At 32.4% G+C, this 24437-nt stretch overlaps 2 protein-coding genes across 6 annotated transcripts; both read left to right on the forward strand.

Moving 5' to 3' along the window:
- The first annotated feature begins 11204 nt into the window (after positions 1 to 11204).
- LOC137830969 (uncharacterized) lies at positions 11205 to 17064 on the forward strand. 5 transcript variants are annotated; one of them, XM_068638417.2, is made up of 4 exons: positions 11341 to 11608; positions 14080 to 14273; positions 14902 to 15135; positions 16443 to 17064. In XM_068638417.2, the coding sequence occupies exons 3-4, from the start codon at positions 15025 to 15027 to the stop codon at positions 16893 to 16895; spliced, it is 564 nt and encodes a 187-aa protein (XP_068494518.1). In that variant the 5' UTR covers positions 11341 to 11608; positions 14080 to 14273; positions 14902 to 15024; the 3' UTR covers positions 16896 to 17064. The 5 variants fall into 5 exon arrangements, with proteins under 5 accessions (XP_068494517.1, XP_068494519.1, XP_068494516.1 ...); XM_068638419.2 differs by having other exon boundaries at positions 11350 to 11608; positions 14897 to 15135; XM_068638416.2 differs by lacking the exon at positions 14080 to 14273 and having other exon boundaries at positions 11205 to 11608; positions 14897 to 15135.
- Positions 17065 to 18685: 1621 nt separating this feature from the next.
- On the forward strand, positions 18686 to 21661 carry LOC137830967 (uncharacterized). Its single transcript, XM_090303445.1, has 5 exons — positions 18686 to 18808; positions 19082 to 19147; positions 19945 to 20481; positions 20572 to 20688; positions 20772 to 21661. The coding sequence occupies exons 3-5, from the start codon at positions 19984 to 19986 to the stop codon at positions 21495 to 21497; spliced, it is 1341 nt and encodes a 446-aa protein (XP_090159571.1). The 5' UTR covers positions 18686 to 18808; positions 19082 to 19147; positions 19945 to 19983; the 3' UTR covers positions 21498 to 21661.
- The last annotated feature ends 2776 nt before the right edge of the window (positions 21662 to 24437 follow it).

Raw genomic sequence — 24437 nt, forward strand, 5'->3', positions numbered from 1 at the left:
AGTCGGTTTATTTAAATATTTCTCTATATCTATATCTATATCTCTTACCTACCATTTTATTTCATTCCAATTTTATCCTTACATTTTATTTTATTATTTTAAAAATATATAAAAAGAAATATTTATTATTTTGTGACTTTTTTATTTTTAAAAACTAAATTTTAAATTTTAAATTTTAAATTTTTAAATTTTTAATTTTTAATTTTAAATTTTAAAATTTTAATTTATGAATTATGAAGTAATTATAAACATAATTGAAAATTGCAATCGTCTTCAATTTGATTATTGATTCATAGAGTAGTTTTGAAAGAGTCATCTTTTTATAATCTCTTCCAACTTCAAAACTAAACGAGTCACTCCTGTTTTGAGTCATTCTAGTTGTTGAGTTTTATGAGGTTATACATGCTATGGAGGGAGCTCAAAAGATGGGGCTTGCTAATGTCTGGTTGGAATGTGATTCTGTTTTGATTTGTGTTGCGTTTACTGCTAGGACAAATGTTCCTTGGATGTTTCGGATGCGATGAAATACTTGTCTTAATTACTATGAATAAATCAGGTTTAGAGTTACTAATATTTGTCGTGAAGGAAATGTGTGTGATGATAAGTTGGTTAATTTAAGATTTATTCATAGAGAATCTTTTCATTGGTACAATAGGTTTCCATCTAGTCTATTCTTAGAATTCTTTATGAATAGGTATAGTCTACCTATGTATCGGTTTTGTTAGCATATGGATTTTGGTCTAGTCCCCCCATATTTTTGTATTTTCTTTCTTTTTTCTCTTTTTTTAATAATATTTTTTTCATATGATGGCAGATGATTGTTGTTGCTTGAGGTGTCAGCCTAGCTGAGATGTCAGGTTGCCTATGAGTATCATTTCCAACAGTTTGAATTTTCTATGAGGGAAATCTTTGGTGCGCACTATTAGTAGTTCACATTATGATTGAAACAGAAGTAGCTCACACACACCACCATTCAAGATCTGCAACATCAAACTGGACTTTCCTATGTTTTATGGTTCAAATGTGTTTCAGTAGATATTCAAAGCTGAACAATTGTTTTGAATACTACACAACACCAGATTTACAACGTTTGACTATAGTTGTCATCCACCTTAACAAAAATGTTGTTATGTGGTTTCAAATACTCGTTTCCATCTTGGCAAAGTTTCATTCCCTCCTTGGAGGTGGAATTTGGTCCCTTCTAATTTGAATGTGCACGATCTACACTATTTAATCTAATAAAAAGGAATTCTATTGTTGAATATTATATGTAGCATTAGCAAATAGAATCACTAGAGACTTTGCAAACGTCTTGCTTGACTCTTTCATCAATGGGTTCAAGTTTGATATTCATAGAGACGTATGATCTCAAAGTCCTCACTCCTTATTAAAAGAACTATTTGTAGCCCGATTGTTTGAAGAGAAGCATACAACTACCTTCTCTTCACCCCTCACAATACTTGTCACCTCCCACTAGAAATCTACTAACCTATCTAGCCTCCTCCCTTCGCTCAGCCAAATCCAAATCCACCACCTCCTAAACCACCCAATATCCAAAGAATCTCCTTAGTTGAAACATAGTTACGACAAGAAATAAGCTTATGTTATACTTGTGATGCCAAGTTCACATCTAGACACAAATGCTCCAACAAATAATACTTACACCTCTATTCTACAAATTTATAGGCTCAACAACCTGGCCTAGAATCCCCTAGTTCTTCTAATGAGGATAGTCCAGACAGTGAACTACAACATTATTTGTCATATAATACTTTAAAAGGATCCGCAAGGATAGGTATTATGAGATTCCACGGGTCCATCAATCATATAACTGTGCAAATCTTATTAGACAGTAGTCTCTCTTGCTAGAATATATAGCTTGAAACAAGACGATGGTGAATTTTTTCCGCAAAGTTTTCATGAAAATGGTGTTAGATTGAAAAGATCAATTAAATCAATCAATTGATTAACTTGTTCAACTAGTTATTAAAAGATTAACAAATCTGTAATTAAAATTTAAACTTGTTGATTTTATAAATCAATTAATTGTTTTATGCGCAAAACATTAAGAACACAATATATCACAAATTATCATAGTAAGGAAGAGAGAATTCACACAAAGGAATTATATTGATTCACTCTTAACCAATAGCTACATCAAGTCTTCAGCACACCACTGAGAATTCACTAAGCAATCAAAACCAGATTACAAAACAGCCAAGAGTATTGATCTTGAACCTTTCAAGAACACACAATACTCTCAACAACAACACAAATTTTAGAAACACTATCTCAAATTGTTTACAACACAATACAGTATAAAAGAATGAATTTATAATACACTTGGGCTTTTACACAATTGAAGAACAGATGAAAAGAATAACTCAAAATCCTACTTCACACCGTAGCGATGATCCAAGACTTCAAGAATGATTCTAAAAGCTCTTTGATTTTCTGTCTTAAAAAACATATTCTTTAATCTCTCTTATTGTTTTCAAAATGATCATAAAGTTATCTTTATATAGACAAAAAATGGTTAAATTAGTTTGATTGTTTAATGGAATTTGTTTAAAGCATTTTGAAAAAGTTTGAAAATCATAACAACATTTTGTTAAAATTACTTAATTGATTTTTAAAATAAACTGATTGTTTTCATTTTCTGTTAAAATCTCAACATAAAAAACCACTTCATTTATTGAAATAACTAATTGTTTTTACTTAACAGAAAATACAAAAGAAAACAAATCTTTTTTTAAAATCCTTTTAAAAACCTTAAGTGTTTTTCAATCAATTGATACAATAAATCAATTTGTTGAAAAACTTGTTGTAGTCATCAGACTTAAACAAAAAATATTTCAACTAATTTAAAATACAAAACAACTAACTAAAATTAACAGATTTGAAAAACAAAACTTTAAAAGAGATTTCAAACCATATGAACTTGGATCCTAATTAGATGCAAATTACAACACAAAATCTACCTAACTAGACACACTCAACAGTATATTCTTCAAGACAAATTTGGAAATCATCAAAGTCATCTTGTTCAACAGCTTTGACAATTTTTTGCAACCTCAAATTGCTCAACATTTAAAGATGCCAATAAAACTTATTCCTAGTTTCCAATGGTAATGCACTCTTGTGGAAGGATTAGTGAAAGAATTCATAGTTTTAGTGTAGGGCCATAAACTAACACTATCGATATGTTTATTTCATGTCACGGGTGTTGATATAATATTGTGGGTTTTGTGGCCAACAACAACCTTGGCCTCACATATTTTTGACACAGTACTCTCCAACTAAATTTTTTATTCAGGAAAGGCATTTATCACGGGGCATGGAGAAAAATCCACATTACCTACGCCAACATAGCATCATCACATTAGAATATTCTTGCACATCCAGGTTATAGCAAAATTATTTTCCATTCAGTTCCAACTTTCGAATGTTTCAAAAGAAGTAGAGTTGACCTTCCCTCCAGATATTCCACCTGAATTGGTAGTATATTACACACCTACAAGGAGGTGTTTAAGAAACCTTTAGATCTACCACCTAATTGCAACCAAAACCATGTGATATCCTTCATTCCAAGTAGCCAGCCAGTTAAAGTGAAACCATAGAAATACCTCCACAACCAAAAATTCCAAATTGAAAATATGGTTTTTGAAATGCTCCAGGAAGGTATTATAACTCCTAGTACTAGTTCTTTTTCCTCCCTTATTTTTTTGATTAAGAAGAAGGATAGAACATGGCACTTCTATACAGATTATCAGTCTTTGGATGCTATTACTATAAAAAAAGAACTTCCTTATCCCCATAGTAGATGAACTATTAGATGAGTTACATAGTGCCGATTTTTTTTCTAAATATGATTTTCGATTGGGCTACCATCAAATCTTTGTATCTCATAAAGATAGATCCGAAACGACATTTAAAACTCATCACGGACATTTAAAAAAATGTTATGTCTTTTTGCCTCACTAATGCACCAACCACCTTCCAAGGTGTGATGAATCAACTCTTTCAAGGACTACTAAGAAATTTTGTACTAATGTTTTTTAAAGATATCCTAGTTTTCAGCTCTTTAGTATGGCAACATTTTCACTACCTGTCTGAGATTTTACAATTATTGCAACACAACCAACTTTATGTCAAGCTATCCAAATGTCAATTTGACTTAACTAAGATAGATTATCTAGGTCACACGGTATATGGTAATGGAGTTGCAATGGATCAATCAAAGGTACATGCAACATTGGATTTGCCTCTTCCACAAAATCTGAAACAACTAAGGGTAGGTCCAAACCAATTATCATAGAAGATTTATTAAGGGGTATGCTTGTATCGTTGCTCCTCTAACTCTTGAAGAAAGGTAATTCAAATGGGACCATGTAGCTATTGTTGTCTTTGAACATTTGAAGCAATTGATCTCAACAACCCCTATCCTAGCACTCCCAAACTTCTCATAGATCTTCATTATTGAAACAAATGCCTCGAGAAGTGGTATTGGGGCAATCTTGAGCCAACACCACCACCCTATTGCATATTTATGCAAGAAACTATCTCCAATAATGCAAAAGCAATCGACATACACTAGATTATTGTATGCCATCATAATAGCCATTGTCAAATTCAAACATTATTTGTTAGGCCACGAGTTCATTTTCAAAACTAACAAAAAAAGCATCAAATGCTTATTGGACCAAACTATCCAAACACCACAACAACAAATCTGGCTCCATAAATTCCTTGGTTGTGACTTTTCCATTGCATACAAACTAGGAAAAAGAACGAAGGTATTGATGCTCTTTCTAGATCCTTCTGCATGGGTATAACATAGCCTAAGTGGGACTTTAATCCTTGCTAGCAACTGCAATTGAATCTGGCAATACTTATAAAGCGATTGTACAAGCATGTAATCAGGGTTAACCTCCCCATGCTAATTATTTTGTCCAAAACCAGTTGTTTCACTTGAAAAATGATTAGCTATCCCTCCCCAGGATAACATAATTCAACAGGTTTTGCATGAATTTCATGACTCCCCTATAAGAGCCCATGTTGGTGTTGCTCGAATAGTTTCTCAGATATCAGCATAATTCTTTTGGCATGGAATGTATAAAGACATAAAAAAACATGTTTAGCATTGTCTCACATGCTAGAGAGCCAACTCCAGCATAACCTTTCCCCAAGGGTTCTTACAACCGCTCATTATTCATGCCCAGATATGGTAAAATGTGGCTTTGGATTTCATTGTGGGACTTCCTCATTCACAAGGATTTACCATCATTATGGTCGTCACCGACAAATTGTCCAAATATGCTCACTTTTCCACTTTGAAAACTGATTATTCAAGCAAATAGATCGCAAAGGTTTTCATCAAGGTTACCGTGAAGCTCCATGGGTTTTCAAAATCCATAGTCTCAAATCATGATCGAGTATTCAATAGTCACTTTTAACAACACCTATTTGAACTAAGCGACATTACATTAACGATGAGTTTATCTTACCATCCTCAAAGTGATGGTCAATTTGAGGCTTTTAATGCCTTGAGATGTATTTACGATGTTTTGTGAAAAATCCAAAAAGAAGGGCTCAAATTCTTAACATGGGCAGAACTATGGTACAACAATTCCTTCCTAATAGAGTTGCACTTGGCTCATTGATTTTCCTTTGATGATTCTTTGTTGATGGAGCTGAATTAGATGAAGAAGCTATGAATAAAATGAATGTGGACGATGGAATTGAAGTAGAATGTTGTGGGAGGCTCAAAGCTTAAGAGAGAAGGCTTAAAATCATTACTTATTTCAAAGTTTAAAATCATGTAAAATACATTCCTATTTATAGGAGAGGAAGCTTGCCAAAGAAGCATAAACCCTAACCTTGGGTGCCTAAGAAGCTTATAAACCCTAACCTTAGGCACCATATAAAGCTTGCATAGCAAGCTAGGGTTTTTATCCTAACCTGGCACCCAAATCTTATACCCTAGCTTGGTGTCGAAGCTTCTAACCCTAACCACAACTTGACACTCAAACTAGATTTTCCTATGCGTTTCACTTCTCTATTAGGATTAGGTTATTTAACCTAAGATAAACTTGGCCCAAACACAAAGCCCAAAAGAAATCCTACACTACTTGGCCAAAATACAATACCCAATGTAAATGCCTACTCTACTCTTTACAATTATTTACAAGGCTACAAGGTTTGGACAAGGCCAATATTTTACTCTCCACAAGAGGAAAGCCTTTTGAAGTTCTTCTTTCTCCTTCATTCTTCTAGTCATGGCCCTTGTTAATGGTCCAATATGTGCTCTCTCATATGGTCCTCCATCACCTCCAAACTAACATTGGAATAACACCATTTTGAGTTGTCTACAACTCTAACACTCCTACCATAACCAAGTATCAGTTAGATCACATTGATCTTCCATCCTTACAATATTTGTTGCACCAACATAATGAATTCAATCACAATTGAAGAAGAATCTATTAAAAGAATAACTACACTGGACTTTCAAGTAGGTGAATTCATATTTGTCAATCATCAACCATATTGGCAACACTCAGTGCATGTTTGCAAGAACCAAAAGCTCAGCCTTCGATACTTTGGTCGATTTCCTATCATTTAGAGGATTCTCTTGGTTGCTTATAAGTTGCAATTACCACCCGCTGGCAGAATACAACATGTTTTCCATGTTTCAAACTAGAAGAAATGTTACGAAGACCTTCAACAATCATTTGTGTCATTACCTCTTATCACAATTCTCGAAGGTCTACTCATATAACCAAAACACGTTTTAGCATCCCACGCAATATTACATTGTACAAAACACGTTTAACAACTCCTCAAGTGTAGGCCTCGATTCATCAAGCAATACGTAGTAAGATATCAATGTCATCACAAGGGACTATCTAATTAAAAATATAGGACGAGTTCAAAAGGGGGGTGAATGAACTTTTAAAAATTTCTTTAGAATATGGTTTAGAATGAATTTCTTTAAGAAAAAATAACAAATTAGAATATAAAACAACATATTGATAATTTTCTTAACCAGTAGAAATCATAAAATTTAACGAGTTAGATTTTATCAAGTCAAAAAATTAATCAATTAAATTTTTGAACATATCACTTATAGATTTGCATACAGAAATGTAAAAAAAAAAAAGACAAAGAAAATCACACAAAATTTTATACTAGTTCACTCTTCCTCAAGACTTATATATAGTTTCCCAGCTACACCAACTAAAACAAAAACAAAAATCTTTACAAAACAGGACTCACAAGTTTATCACTCTAGAATCCTACAAAAATGATCCAAACCACAAGCAATACCTTACTGATTTTGAGAAATCACAAACACTATCTAATTTCAATACAAGAACTTCAGAAACAAAAGAGTCAAGGAACAATTGTAGCTTGAGGGAAACCATCCAACCTCAAAATTTTTGGTTAATAAGATAGAAGAAGATGACACCTTAATGAAGAGATTGTAGAGTATTTTTCTTCTTCTTAGTCTTGCAAAAATTGTATAGATTTCTATGGACCACACAATCATACGATCGATAAGCTCGGGTTTTCAGAGAACCCAGGTAATCAAACAGTCTGTCTTGATGCTAATGTCGTAGTTTTGGAAGTATGGTCCGAGCCTTCGGGATGCGTGGAAGAGGGTCAACACGAACTTTTTTATCATTTGGTACCTTGTCTCTGTTAGAATTGATGGCTAAAACAAAAGGGGGGTGATTTTTTTATAAAAGCTTTTCACAAATATTTTATTAAGAATGAATCTTTATCAATCAATCACAGATAAATAACTAAGGAAGACAATTAAACAAAGATTCAGAAAACTGTTTCAGAATTTTAACCGGTTAAAAATACATTTTAACCGGTTGTTTATAGCAGCAGCAGAAAATAAATTTACACAAACAGTTATGAGAGTTAAGAGACAGGGAGATTCACACAAACAGATTATACTAGTTCACTCAACCCTGAACTACATCCATTCCTCAGAACAACCTATGAGTATTTCACTATATAATCAATCACAGATTACAACAACACACCAGAAAGAGGTGACTTTGAATCCCACAAAGCCTACTCACCCTTTTTGCAACACTTCACACCTCAAGCTACAATCCCACTGTACAGGATTTTACAAACACGTCTTCGATATCATAATACAATTACAAGAAACTAAGTAAGGGTAGAAAACACCTGGAATTACAGAAAACCAGAAGCCCTATGACCAGTTCTTGCACCACAATAAAGCTTAAAAGCAATCTTGCTAAACTTAGAAAACTTCTTTCACAAATAGTTTGTAATCTCTCTTTTTGATCTCAAATCAGAGTGTGAAATTTCTGTATAAAACATTTGAAAGAAGGATATATTTATAGCATTTGAAATCTAGCCGTTTAAGGCAGCATAACAGAGTCAAATCAGTTTTGATCTCATTTAAAACAGTTAATACATGTTTTCAAAAAACTGTTATGACAACACACATTTAACCAGTTGAAACCACTATTTAACCGGTTGAATGAGTCAAGTAGTTACATAACCAATTCAAAAAACAGTTTCAAAACCTCATTGCCAACTAAGTGACAAACAACAGATTGTCTCGACAATTCAACCGGTTGTTTTCCCTTTGCATGGAAAAACACTTTGTTCTTTTAAAACTGATTGATCAAGCTTTGTTTAGGAATCAAGGACTGATCTTAACAAAGATTCTAAACAACCTAATCTAAATCCAAACCTAAAAAGCAGCACAACTCCAGTGATGGAGATCAAGAAGAAGAAGAGAATGAGGTTGAAGTTCAAGATTCTCAAAGACACATTAGCTCATCATCCTTTATATCTCAAAGGATTACAAGGAGAAAAGCTAAGGAGTTAGGTAGTAGGCTTCAAATGTTTTCTCTTTTTATAGTTTCTTTTGTATAAAATTGTAAAACATATAGAGTAGTGTTTAGGAAGGTGCTAAAGAGGGAAACCTAAGACACCTCCATTGTATAACACCTTTAGGCGCTAGTTTTAGGAAAGATCTAGAAAGGTGTCTCTTCACACTCCTTTAGGCGCTAGAATAGAAAGAGTTAGAAGGTAACCTTTCAAAGTTTCTCTTATAAGCTTTTCTTGTACTTGTGACAAGTCCTCCTCATTATAAAAGGAAGGCTTATGTCTTTGAAATAATAAGATTGATTTTGTGAGTAATGAACCTCTACCAAATTGGTGAGTGATTGAGAGAGACTTGTGTCTTCTTCTCTTCTAGTCTTATCTTGAGTGAATTCTTGGTCTCTCAAGTGGCGACAACAACACTCATCTTGAAGCCAACCATCCTTCAAGTGGCATGCACATTTCCAAGAGCTCCAACCACATAAGTTTCCTTGTCCTTTTCATATTCTTCTTCCATTTCCATTCCAAAACAAACTTTAAAACATGTCTTTGTTGTCTCTTGTGTATTCAATCTGTAAAACTTGTTTAGTTTGTGTTTATGTTCGATAGTTTGCTTTAGTTTGCTGTTCTTATGATTTTAATTGTGTTTCTTGGAGTTTCAATCAGTGCTTTTGTGTTTTCCTTTGTTTCAATCGATTCATATGTCCAAAAATGGGTTTTTGTGTGAGTTTGGCTTGGTTCTTGTGATTTGGTGAGTTCTTGAATGATTAAGAACATTGATCCAATTCTTAAAAAGTGTCTAATCATATTCCAACTCTAGTTGAATCCATCACATGTTCATATCATATTCCTACCATGTTCTTGGAATCATATCATGTGGTATCATGAGTCTTAGGTGTGTTCTTGTGTGTGTTTGAGTTGTTTTGGCACTTTTAATTCAAGAACATTACATTCTTGTCTTTACCATTCTGTTTTTAGGTTTATTTTGGGCATTTCTTTCTGTTTTCTTGTTCTTAATACATTGTGTTTGTGTCATTTTGATTTTTGAATCTCTATAAGTTTTGTCAAAGTCATGTTTCTCCAAAAATGTTATCAATTCTATGTAGTCATTTTGTTGATAATTTTGGTTTCTTGATTTTTTTATTTGAGTGCAGTTTTATGTGTTTGTTTTCTTGATCCTTTGGTGCTTTTTCTTTTTAGATTTGGGTTCTTACTTGTATTTTAGATCTATACAAGTTCTTGAAACATCAATTCAATTATGTCTTTTGAAGTTCTTAATTTTGTTTTTCATTCCAATCAGGTTTCCTCTGTTTTCTTGAAAATGTGCTGACTGTTTCGATTTATTACATTTTCTGTGATTACTGGAAAATTATGAAATTCTGGATTTGAGTTCTTGAGAGTGTTACAAAAAAAATAGAAAAAAGAAGTGTATCAAAATTCCAAGTACAAAAAAAATGATAAATGAAATACGTCTAGTGTGTAATTCTGGCACAAAAAATACGGTAAACTGGCAGTAATTTTGCAAAATTTATCAAAATTAATTGGCGCACTATTTTTGTGTGATTCCAGTGCCATTGTTGAGATAAGATCTTGAACTTTCATTGGTTTAAATTTCATAATCCAGTTTGCTTTCTTCAGTTCCAGATAAATATGTAAAGTCATGCAGAGTTTGCAAAAAATTCCAGTAGTTTTGTTTTTGTTTTTTTCATCTATTCTAGTACTTTTCTCTAGGTTCCTTTTGTGTGCTATCTTTTAATTGAGTACCTTATTTTTCTTGATTGTCTTTTCTTCACTATTCTTTGAGTTTGTCATATATCTTGTATTCCTTTTGCTATAGCCTTTTCTTGTTCTTTAAGTTTTGTGGTGTATTGGCTTTAAGAAAGAGTGGTTTGTTTTGACATATTTCATTTGAGAGTTACCAAAACCTCAAGAGCAGATTGGTTGAGGGAAGTTGAGGGAAGTATTCTTTCTTGGAGCAGATTTGGGTTACAAATTATAATATTTTTAAATTGTATTTTTCTAATATATAGAAACAAACTTATACTTAAAATTACAACATTTTTCTTAATAAGTGGTGAATAGAACATATTAGCATTTTTATTTATTTATATAAAAAGTTATCTGTGATATTCTTAATTTTGAAAATTATTTGTGAGCAATTGGCTATAGATAAAGAAAATAATTAACAATAGTTTTATAACTAAAATAAAAATATCAAAATCTTTTGATGAACAAATAAGCATATTAATACCTGAAAAACAAAATTGAATTAAATATTTTAGGAGGGATAGAATAGGGATGGGAGAATAGGGATGGGATCCTGATATGTTGATACCTTTTTGTCAACTAACACACATTTGACCAACTCCAGCTGGCATGACGTGGCATAAGCGGATGACGTGGCAATTGAAGTGAAAATCGTGTGGGCTCACAATTAATTTATTTGATTTATTTGGCATTTTGGCTTGTGCTGTTCCTTCTTCTCCCCTTTTCAAGTGGACGGTGCTCTTGGTGTTGGCGGTAGTGTCACCGTTCTCCAGTGATTATCGTTCCCTCTGTTCCCCATTGTAGCTTCCCCTTCAGTGTCATCTCGTTTGGTTGGGGTGTGTGTCGTAAGCAGTGGACTTTTCGTCAGACGCGGGGTTGTTGGTGACGTTCCGGGATGGTTTTTGGAAGGTTTGATGGCTGAGAAATTAAGGGTAGCGAGATCGTGGAAGACGTTCAAGTAAAGGTAACATTTTTTTGTTGATGTAAAGATTGATGTTGTGTTGTTGGTTTTTTGTGGGTGAACTTCGTTGGTGGATTTGCATGGGGTGTGTGTGTTTCGTTGGGGGTGGCAGTTGTGGGTTTGATTGAATGGGTTTGGTTTGATTGTGTTTGCTAGATTTAGGGTTCTGTTTTGTTGGATTAGAGATAATGGAGTGTTATGAATGGAATGGGACGATTTTTATGAATGAGATTTGGTTATAAAATTTTTGGAACCATGTGTTTAATTATTACACAGTCTGTGGTTGTTGCATTATAATGGTTTGAAGCAACCCAAGAATGGAAAATCTAGCAATTTTGAATTTTAGTTGTCTCATTTGTCAATTCTTAGCAAATACATGTTGAATAACAATGAAGAACACCAACCGAATATTCCACCTGTCTAACTCCCTGACATTTCTCCTACGTAAATTTGCCACACTACAGTAATGAACTTGATATGTTTCCTGCATAATATGTGAAACAATTAATTGTGATCAAGAAATAGTTATGCTAAAGTTTCAAGAATTTCGAGTTTCTGACATTGCGGTTTTATACAAAATGTATATGGTGGTAAGAAAAAATTGAAGGGTGATGTTCCTGTTAGCGTGACCCTATGTTGCTGGTTGCAAGTTACTCTCTTAGTTTGTTCCGCTCTTCTTTCATTTGATTCATATCGTTTTGGTTGTTTGGTTGAATGGTTGAGTTCTGTAAGTTATATGGAAAAAAAATGTGGCAACTTGAATAGTATGATGAGTTTAAGGATTATTTTTTGTCATTAATATTTAGAGAAAAAAGACTTTGTTAGGAGAATTTTATGATGTCTTTTTGAGTCCTTTTTATTTTAAGAGAACTTACTCTTATTCAACACCGACAGAACTATTCTCCCTTCCAAGTTTTGTTTTATTTTTTGAAAAAAATATATTTTTCTCGAGTTTCTTGACATGTCATGTCTGTGCTTGATGATTTTGAGTATTCAAGTTTTTGATAGTTGAGTTCAATAATTAGTCTCAGTTCCTGTATTCTAGAGCCAACATATCTGCCCTGAGGAGGTTTTTCTCCCTTCAAAATCCAAACTATAATTGTTTTAGGTTTATATTATCACAATGTTTAGTTTCATTATTGCCTAAACTTGTTCTTTCCTCAGTAATTAATTAGTCCTCTTAACCTTCTTGTCCTTGTTTGGACATTCTTGTCTTTCTTTACTACATTCTAATTTGTTGATTTTTTCAAGAGCATCAACTACAACAAGAGAATCAATTCATTAAAAGGTGTCTCAACTTGCAATCTGTTTTGGTCATGCTAATGAAATAAGAAATTAGTTGCAGTCTCACATTACAAGATTGATTCACCTCTGTCAGAGTTTGAATATCATCCATGAGAATTGTGTGCAATTTATCCACTTTTCTTTTGGTATAATAGTAGACTTCGGAGCAGACTTGGTCAAACTCGCGAGTTCAAGTCAGCAAGTTGTGAAAAAAAGCCCCAAAACGGTGTGTTTCATTAAGATTTTAGGATTTCTTTACCTGGTTCCATACTATCATCTCATCTTCCGCACTGCGCCGCTCCTCGCTGCCGTGCCGCTTACCCTCCGATGAACACCCTAAACCCTTCGACAAAAAACTTAAACCCTCTGACGAACGCCGTTTACATATCCGCGAACATGGTTTCTTCGTTCTAACACTGTCGCTTACCCTCCCACGTACATTCCATTCTAACACTCCCGCACCAGCAACCGCCCGATTCCAACACCGCCGTCATTACAAAGTCCAACATCTCGCGCCGTTCTCAAACCCTACTCCGGGGCGCTCTCTCTTTCAAAGCCAAATTTTATCCCTCTCAAAAACCTTCCCCAAAAATTACCCCAGCAATAATTTACAAATGTTACAAAATTATCCTTGCCAGATCACCATTCATGATTTTACAATAATAGACTTTGCCACATCACCATTAAGAGCCACGTGCACAGTGTCAATAGTGTGTAAGGCACAGAGGGTGTTAATAAAACATTTTCCATAGGGATTCGAAGGAGAAACTCAGATTTTGATTTTGGGTAGTTGAGGCACATCCCTCTCTGCTTGGGTTTTCATTCTATGCTTCAATTGATCTCTCTCTTTAGGTTCTCTCTACTTCTACAACTAATTGTTATCGATTGTAAGTTCATAGTTGCCTGTGGTGTGGTTTAGATGATTAATTGCTCTTTGAATTTGTTGGTTGAGGAACACATGAACCTTAATTTGATGAATTTCAGTAGATTTTGGAGGTTCCAATTTTCAAAACCTTGATGATTTGCATATCTAGAAAATAGGTTTTTGAGATGCAGGAGATATTTTGGCATGTATTACTTCTTGTCTGCCTTTTACTATTTATGTGCCTGCAGAGCTTTATGCTAATTTTGGGTTTTTGTTTGTTTAAATATTTGAGTGAAATTAGGATTTCGTTTCTGTCCTTGCCTAGGGTTGTAGAAGAAGCAGCTGGCATGTCTGTTTTTGGGAGAAGAGAAGGTGGTTGGGTTCTGTGAGGAGGGTGCTGGGGTGGCTGAATGGACAGTATTATATTGACGGGGTTGATTATCAACTCAGTTGAGGGTATTAGATTAATTGGTCAAAATGGGTCACTAGTAAACTTGTTGATCCACATGGGCTGCAAAGGTGACATTATGACTAAAATTATGAATATTTATTATTATTATTATTATTATCACATATTTATGAAATGTCATGGTTCAGTGTTAAGTAATTCCGTTGGTGATTTCAAAAGCAAGGTTTCAATTCTTTTGGTGGGTAGTTTTGCATTTTCCTTAATTTAAGCAAGCCATTTTCCCATTGAGTAGCATGGGTTTTCGGTGGAGTACTTGTCAGTTTTGGTTCTACCCTCTTAACAGATAGTCTTTAAAGGGAGGGTTCTCCAAGTGCCTATCAGGTGTTCCTGTGCACTTTGGAATTTAGTGACTGAAATGACTAGAAGGCTGGAGTTGAAAGGGGCAAAACCCATATGAGGGTCTAACCAAGTCCAAGTGACTCTTAAAAGTTTTTTTTTTATAATTTTTAACATATATTGTAACTTTTTTAAATAATTATATATATATATATATCATTACTACTTTGGTAGGATAATTTTAATTTGGTACTTTTTTATTTGAGAATAGCTTTTATCTTCCCAGGAATTTTAAGTTGAGAATGTTTGGTTTATTTTTAGAAAAATGACATTCCTGGGAACCTATGTTAGATAAAGACACAAATAACTCTAATATGGCCAACCCACTACTTTGTAGTCCAGTCTTTGAAGCGGTACAGGGGAGCATTGAGAGACCGTGGAAACTCAAAACGACCTAAGAAGACACCAACACAATCCTGTACTCCATAGGCAGTTAAGAGGAGTTATTATAGGGTTCAGGGAAACATGTTGAAACAAGCAATTGGCAGAATTTGCAGAACCAGTGCTTATGCTTTTGAAGGAAACAGAGTTTTGCCTTGGATTCGTGTGGCTTCGTGCTTTTTCCACAATGGACAGGTAAAGTCTCTTATATCTCCTTTCAAAGCACGATTTAAATTATTTTTCTGTAGAATTTCCTTTTTGTCTGTTTAATAAATAGTAGAATTTGGTTTAATCTTGATACAAGTGTCCAACTTTGGGGGCAACTTCATTGGTTTATAAATAAGAAGACATTATTGAATACCACATTTGGGGGAAACCAGTTAAATATATGTCGAAAACAGATGATGATGAAACTCTTCATTTTCATGTTGTTTCAAGTAATATGATGTGATGGACATTACTCCTCTAAATGAAATAATTCCTTTCAAACGAAGAAGGAAATCCTGAAGCTTATAAAGTTGTAAGGGTTAAGTTTGCCAGTGATAATTAAATAATTTTTTTAGCTTTTAAATAGAGTTAGGAATGAGCCTAAGTTTAATGGAAGAAATAAAGTTTGGAAGGTATACTACAGGAGGAATAAAATTCAGTAATTTAGGTTTAGTATAACAGATGATATTATTGTGTGATATTAAAGGGTTCTGGTTTTAAATTGTAGTGCAGCAGTTAAAGATTGTGAGGGGCATTGGTTGATAGTGGGAAAAGGATTTATGTTACACAGCGGTTAGTTAGAGATTATTAAGCACTTGTGTGGATTCATTGATCCCACATATACATGTACTGTATCAAATCAACCATAGTTGTAAACTCTATAGAGTTTACAATCCTAGATAGATTAACTTGCTATTAAATTCTTTTTTGAGTAAATTTGGGTAAACTCGTGTTAACAATTTTGAGATCAAATGTAATTTCTGTCTAACTTTTACCTCCACAACGACTAATTTACTACTGGACTCAAATTATTTGAAGAAATTAATTCCTCAACTGAATTGTTTTCACATTAGGAACTTATGCTTTTATGAATTTATATATGATTTAGTCATCTATATTGTTTAATCTTATATAGTACTAATGTATTATGATACCTTATTATTGTGATTTGCTACTTTTCTTTATTACAAGGTGAAAATATTGAATTATTTTAATATTATCTTTTATATTAGGTTGGGTAAACTTGTACGAGTCGAATCTACTTGATTGAGTTTACTAAAGTTATGTGAATTTTTGTAAACTCTCTGGTTTGACAACTTTAATATCAACTACCTAGCATTGTTTTGCAGTGCATTATGTAACTATGCCTTTCAACAGGACACGTAGCACTTTATGTGCAAAGTTACCATACCAAGTAGCTAGTGTGAATAAGTTTAACAGGCCTGAAATGCCAATTTGAGGTGAATCATTTGTGCAGTATTAATACTCATTTTTAGTTCATTTCTTTTGTACAGACGCACATGGCACCTAGAAGCTTTTTTGGGGTAGAGGATTTCCTTGATGATGACAATAGCAGACCTTACACATACCAAAAAGGGAAGAAGTCAAAGAATCCACACAAGCACATATCTTTCAAACAAAGAACGATTGCCTACATGGAGCCGTTTACACTTGATGTGTTTATCTCAAAACGCTTTGTATCCGCTTCACTCACTCACAGAATGACAAGCAAACAGGTTGCAGTTGCTGGTACCAACTCCAAGGACATAAAAGCTGTTCTCAGGTCTCGTTCAGACATACCAGCATGCATATCCATCGGTAAGATTTTATCTGAAAGAGCAAGAGAAGCTGATGTTTACACTGCTTCCTATACTCCAAGGGAAAGGGACAAGTTTGAAGGGAAAATCAGAGCCGTAGTTCAATCGCTTATTGATAATGGGATTGATGTCAAGGTTTATCTGGACTGAGTTGAGTCACTCAAGATTTTGTGGCTATCACTTTAATATCAATTGGTGATTACTGGTTTGGTCTCGTGGCTAGTTAAGGTTTATCAGTTACCATATATTGTTTTAATGGATAGGAAGATAGACAAACATGTTTCTTGTTAATGAAACTAAGACAATTCATGTTGCTATATTTTTGGGCTAGTAATTTGGGAAAATTATAACTAAGAATTATCTTTCAAATCCATGCATGCAATTGGATAACTCCTGGTTTAACTGTCACTGGAGGCTAAAGGGTTTGCACTTATTCCGCTGTGAACTAAATTGGGTCCACACGATAATACAAGAATTTACTTAATCTTTTTGACATATATTGACATATTCAATATAGGTTGTATAGGTTCAGAGTTCAATAGATATATAAATATTGATATTTATATAAAATATTTGTAGTTTTTAAAATTAACTAAAAAAAGTATAGAAAATGCATTTATATAAAATATATTAAATTAAATATTTTTTCAAAGATCCAAAATCACAAGAAATAATCACTAATTTCACATGCATTAAATAACATTTATGAATTTATAATATATTTTTTTGTTTTTTGTTCGCTTTATTTATTGCACAAAATATTATTAATTATATTTCAAAATTCAATTAAATTCAAATAACTTTTACAGTGTAATTTGTTTTCTTGAAGTTTGCATAACACTATTTATGTACTTGATTATGAAAGCATATTGAGACAAAGGTGATTCAAGAAAACAAAGAGAATATTAAAAAAAATGACAAAAAAATTGAATATTTATTACATATTTCAAAATTTAAGTTATTAATTATGTATATAGTAATATTTTTAAGATTCATCAATTACAAGGATAATAAATATTTTTAATTACTAAATCAATGTCTATATAAAATAAATACTAATAAACTCATTTGAGTAATAAAATTTAATTACTCTTAAATATTTTAGTTTAATTAAGTTGAAAGTATTCATAAAATAAGCATGAGGTGTCCCTGTGACTACTTTTTTTTTTTCAAAAATTTAAATGTTTAGACCAAACATGCTATTTAGAGATATAATTTTGAAAAAAATATATTTGTAAATTAATAAAAATGTTTACACCACTACAAATTATAAATTATCATAAAAAATATTCTTTGAAATTTTTATCCAACAATTTATTGATCATAAAAATTAGTTTATTATATTTTTCTCAAAAATCTAACTCAACGAATAATTATATCTAAATAATATAAACAATAACAATGTTTTTTACTAACATTTTTTATTACTAACATCTAAATAATATAATTATATCTAAATAATTATAAACAATAACAATAAGTATTACCAGTTCTAATATTTTAAATTGTATTTTCTAATATAAAAACGAATTAACTTATCTTCAAATTCCTTTTACTTAACACTAAAACATTTTTACTTAATTAAGTACTGAACAGAATATAATAGCATTTTATTTACTTATATAAAAACAATTATATGTTGATATTCTTAATTTTGATAGTTATTGGTGGGAAAGTAACTATAGATAAACAAAATAATTAATAATTTATTTATATATTTTTAGTATAATATTTTCATCTAGTTTATTTTTATAAAAAAATTATTAATATATTAATTTTGGTCTAGTTTTCATATTTTATTATAATTTTTTTAATAATATTTTTTTTTATATAATGACACAATAATTGGTACTTGGAATCAGTATATTTGATATGTCAACATAAAATTATTTTTATATAACTAATAAAATAAAGATAGTGTCTTCTGGGAAACAAAATGAGTTAAATGTTTTAGGAGGGATAGAATAGGGATTGGAAGGAGAAACACAGGATTTTGGATAGTTGAGAACCTTTCAATAGCAGGATTGCACACATCCTCCCTGAGTTTTCACCCTCATTTGAAGGTTCTCTCTACTTTTATAACTAATTGTTATGGATTCCTGTGGTTTAGATGATTAATTGCTATTTGAATTTGTTAACATGAACCTTTGATGAATTTCACTAGATTTTGGAGGTTCCAATTTTCAAAACCTTGATGATTTGCATATCTAAAAAATAAGTTTTTGAGTTGCGGGAGATATTTTGGCAAGCTACCTGCAGGAGCTTTCTGCTAATTTTGGATTTTTGTTTGTTTGAATATTTGAGTGGAATTAGGTTTCGTTTCTGTCCTTGCCTAGGGTTGTAGAAGAAGCAGCTGGCATGTCTCTGTTTCTGGGGAAGAGAAGGTGGTTGAGTTCTGTGAGGTGGCATGTCTCTATTAAAAACTATGATTTTATTTTACATTTGTATTTCGTTTTTGTTTTTGAGAATTTATATACCTTCACTGTTTTCTCTCACACACTCCCACTCACCTAACACTCACATAATCTCACACTATTCTCGTTTCACCTTTCAACCTCTCCTCACTCCCAATGCATGTGCTCTCCTTGCTATCTGTTTTGTAGGGATTAGTTAGAGTTCTTACTTGTGCTGCTCTATCACTGCACCATTTGGTACCAATTTCAAAAACAAAGTGAGACCCACTGATTTGTTTGATTTAGAATTATAAATTCGAAAAACACCATGCCACCCATTTTAATGCATGGGTACCATCTGTACAGTCCTCTTTATATTTGCATCGCATTTTTAAAAGTCAATGTTTTGATAAAATAAAAAATAAAACATAAGTAAAAATATAAAATCTAAAAATATTTTCAAAATTAAAAAATCAACCAAAAAATACTTTTTCTGATTTAAAAATATCAAGAGATTCTTTTGACACCTCCCTTTTTTTCTTCTTCAATCTTAGCCTCTTAATTGAATTGCTGATGCTTTTTGTTACTGGTTTCAGTAACATTTACCATTTTGAAATTTGTGTACTTTAGTACTGTGTAATATGGGACAAAACAGGAAAAATAAGGAAACTAATCCTGCTGAAGGATCTAGTAAACCACAGCAGAAAAACAAGAATACTCCACGATCATTGAAGGCTAAATCTAAAATTGATATGAAAATCAAGGATGCTAAGTTAAAAGCCATGATAAATAAAGGTTCTCAACAGATTGGGAAAAAGAGAAGGCTTAGAAAGAACAAAAAAGTAATGAGCAATAGTGATGAACTGCCAAAAGACAAGAGTGAAGAGAATGAAAGGAATAACGAGAAGGCAGGTCAACATAGGAGCATCATTAATGAAAGAAGTCCTATTGAGAAGAGCCATCGGGCTGAAAATAATAAGATCATTAAGGTGGATAAGAGTGAACAGAAGCAGAAGAATACAAGGTCTGACCAAGGTGCTGGGAGTAGAATAAACAAAAATAATCATAGTGGTGCAGACAATACCAATTCCAGTGAAAAACAGAGACAAAAACTTGCTGGTTTCATCTTTATGTGTAGTGGGAAGACAAAACCTGACTGTTTCCACTATCGCGTCATGGGTGTTTCAGCTATTAAGAAAGACATTGTTCTAAGTATCAAGCCTGGAACTAAGCTTTTTCTTTATGATTTTGATCTGAGGCTGTTGTATGGGATTTACAAAGCTTCATCTTCTGGTGGTATGAAACTCGAACCCCGAGCTTTTGGTGGTAGCTTTCCTGCTCAGGTTACTTGCTCTCATCTACTTTTCCTATCTAATTTGTCCCAATACTGTCTTTGTTTATTATGAGTCATGTGCTGATGGTGCAACCTTCAGGTGCGGTTCAATGTTGTTTCTGATTGTTTCCCACTACCAGAAAGCATTTTCAAGAAGGCGATCAAGGAAAATTACAATGATAAACACAAGTTTAAAACAGAACTTACTCCTCGACAAGTGAGAACCAAATATGCCTCTGGTGGGCTAGTTTCAGTTTCTTTTATTCTTCACCGTTGATATATTCAAATGTCACGTTTCAGGTTAGGAAGCTCACTGAACTTTTCCGACCAGTCGATGTTCTTTCAGGCTTGCAGCCTGTTTGCTCACCTCCTAAAGCAACATTTCGTGATAGGAAGACTCTTGATGATGTTAGGGGATTATGGTCCCATTTGCACAGGGAAGGTGATCCCCTAATTGAACGGCAAGAGGAAATTCCTCGTGATTTATTTCTTACTGAGAAGAGTTACCGAGCTTATGGTCTCCAAGGAGACCAAAGGAATGTGATACCATCCTCCCAAGTTAATCCTACACGGGATCCTTATGAGAGGGATTATGAAAGAGATCACCGTCATCATGTGGACCCTCTGTACAGTACAATTGCCCCTTCCCACAGAGAAAGTCTTCATGTAAATAATCGTCATTTGAATGAGAGTGAGCATCAGACCTATTTGCATGGTGGAATTTCTGAACATGCAGATGATCCTTATGACCCGTATCACTATGGTGCTTCACCAAGGGATCCTTGTTTTTCACCTAGAGAGGAAATCTCTTCAGGCTCTTATTTGGCAGGGGGAAGAACCTTGATTCAAAGTGAGAGTTTGCAAAGGAGAGAGCCTGTTCAAGATAGGCTTTACTCAACATATTCTGCTGCTGATGCTTTGTCTGAATACAATCGGATGCAGCACTATCAGGACAGTTTGGAAGCTTCTGCTGTGCCAGTTTCATCCCGTTACTCTTTTGCTGGTCCTTCATATTCACTTCGCTAAATCAAACAAGCACTTCTGAAATCTTCCTTTATAATCTGTTACTTAAGGCTAAAATCTATTATGGTGACTAAAACTCTGAATTGGAAAGTGTCATTTATTCACTGTGTTTGAGATTTGATGTGCAAAGTGACATTGATAGTTAATGACAATTTTCCTTGCAGACACCAGTTGCTTTGTAACTTTTCACAATTTGTCTTATGGCTTATTGGCATGTGCTGCTTCGGCAGATAGTTGTGCTTTGAAATGATTTTTTAAACAAGCAACATTTGAAATGATTTTTTAAAGTCAAGATGTTGTGCTTTGCAAGCATATAATTTCTGTAGGATATGTTTGGACACCCTGTATGAATGTGGATACCCTGTATAATTTTCAGTATTTTTGTCTTAAAAAATGTATTACTTTGCCAATGTGTTCATGACCAGAACGGTTGACAGGTAAATGGAGATTAGGTTTTAATGTTTTTAATCAGACCTAATGATTACATCTTCAGAAACACATTGCTTTTTAATGTTCTAAGATTGGTTTTAAATTTATGGAATTCACTTTTTTATTATCAAAATTAAATTTCGAAATTGATGAGCGCAGGAAAAACATTTATGGGGTGCATGAAGAAACATTTCAATAAAAGATACAAAAAAAAATTCTCTATTTCCTTTTTATCAAACACTTTTAACATTCACTCTCTTGTGTACTTATTTTCATTTTTTCTATCGTCTGTATATATTTTTTGTCTCTATCAAATAGGGCAAAGGTGTCCAAATTTTGACATATTGGAGTCCAAAATAACATAATTAAGTTTTAAATTTTTTTATAAATTTGAATATATTTAACTGAGTTCCAATTAAACAAGTTCTTTCTACTGATATTTAAAATTTATATATTTTTCAATTAAATTTTATTCATCTAATTTTTTTTCATGAAAAGTGACATGATCTCTACATGATTTCTTTGATTTTTTAAAAAATTTAAAAAATGAAATAATTATTTCATAAAGATAATTAGTTCTATATACACTATACATTATATTCGTAGTGTAATAACTATAAAAAATAACAATTACCTCATCGCAACTATAATTAAATGTAAAAACTCAATTAAAAAATACAATTTTTTTGAACATTCAATAAAACAAAATAATTTAATAAAAAATAATTAAATTTAATTAAATATATTAAATATATGTCTGTATTACATTTAAAGATATACGAGTATATATATATATATATATATCTTTTTTATTTTATTTTTCTTTTATTTTTTGAAATGTTAATATTATGATGAAAATATGCAATTTTGTCTCTTAGAGGAGTTATGTTATTCATTACCATTATAACTTTTTTAATGAGTAATATACATTTTTTGCCACATCAACATGTTAACTTCTTCCTCACCATTATACTTTTTAAAAGTTTTTATATATTCCTAATAACTCCCTTTTATTTGTTATTAGTATCATAACTCCTGTCCTGCATAATAGGTCCAGGGACAGAATCCTTGTTAGGGGCCACTTTTATGTAACAAACACATTTATAAAATTTTATATAATCTACTTTTAAATGTCTATTATTTTATTAATTTTCTAAGATATTGATAGAAAGCATATTTAAATTGAAAGCAAATTAAATATATTTTTAAAAAACTTAAAATTAAAAATGTTTATCATCAGTTTCCCGTATCATAAAGAAAATATAACAAACATTGGAATTTATTCTTCTTCTTCTTCATAATAATAATAATAATTTTTATAGACATGCTTTACTATTTATGTTGTAAAAAAATGAATTTTATTGCTCACTAGACAAAATATTTTCAAACTTTGTCACGAGAATAGTCAGATACTGAAAATAAATATTAAAAAGTATTTAGTGCTACTCAGTATAAAGTTTATTTATCAAAACTTTACATTTTAAATTTACATAAAAGTTTATTTATCTAACTAAAAAATATTATTATATATAATTTTTGAAAAAGAAACATCCAAAATATCCTTCTCTACTTTAATAAGAGAAAACAATATTTTGGTTTAATAATGTTTTAACTTTGTCCTCTTAAGTTCTCCAAAAAATATTTTAATTTCTAAAGGAAATAAAGATGTTTTTTTTATACTGCGTATTGGTGAGTTATTCATTAAACTAAAAACATGTGAATTTTATTTTATTTCGAACTTCGTATAGAATTACTAAGTATTACTTTTAAATACGATAAAAACGATTTAATTCGTTTATTTTTGAAACTAAAGTGACTAATTTATCAAATTAAAATAATAGCATCAAAAATCAAGTTTTGACAAAATTGTAAGAAACTAACAAGTAAACTTTTTGTATTCTTATATTTTATTATCTATTTTATATGGGAAACGTACTGAAAATTGTACGTGTCTGACCTGAACATAGAGAAGATGTACCTTGTAGGCTTTAAGGTTGAGTGTCAATGAGCTGGAAGAAAATAAAGTGATGTGAAATATGAGATCAGAATTCGAAGACACTGTAGGCACATCACAAACTAGAGTGTTACTTAACTTGTAGACTTAGGATTCAACCAATTTCGGCCCACCTCAGACCCAATCAAGTTTGGCCCACCTCAAACTCAATCAAATTGAGCCTACACTGAGCTGAGTCGACTTAGTCTCCCCTTGGACCGAGTTGAGTTGGATCAACCTTGGATTGAATTAAGTTGGATCCATATCAAGTCGATTTGAGTCTTCTCGAATTAAGTCTTGCCGAGTCAGCTCAACGTCGGGTCGAGTCGTATTAGGTCCACATCAGATTATGTAGAGTTGGACTCATGTCGATCCGAAAAGAGTTTTTCTCTCGCTAAGTTAAGTACAGTTGGGCTCACGTGACCCAAATAAAGTTGTATTCATAGTATGTCGAGCTGAACCCAAGTTGAATCGAGTCGAGTCTGATCCATGTTGAGTCGAATCAAGTCTAACTCATCTCA

This window comes from Phaseolus vulgaris, chromosome 6 (assembly GCF_051622355.1).
Source record: "Phaseolus vulgaris cultivar YP4 chromosome 6, ASM5162235v1, whole genome shotgun sequence".
Lineage (NCBI taxonomy): Eukaryota > Viridiplantae > Streptophyta > Magnoliopsida > Fabales > Fabaceae > Phaseolus > Phaseolus vulgaris.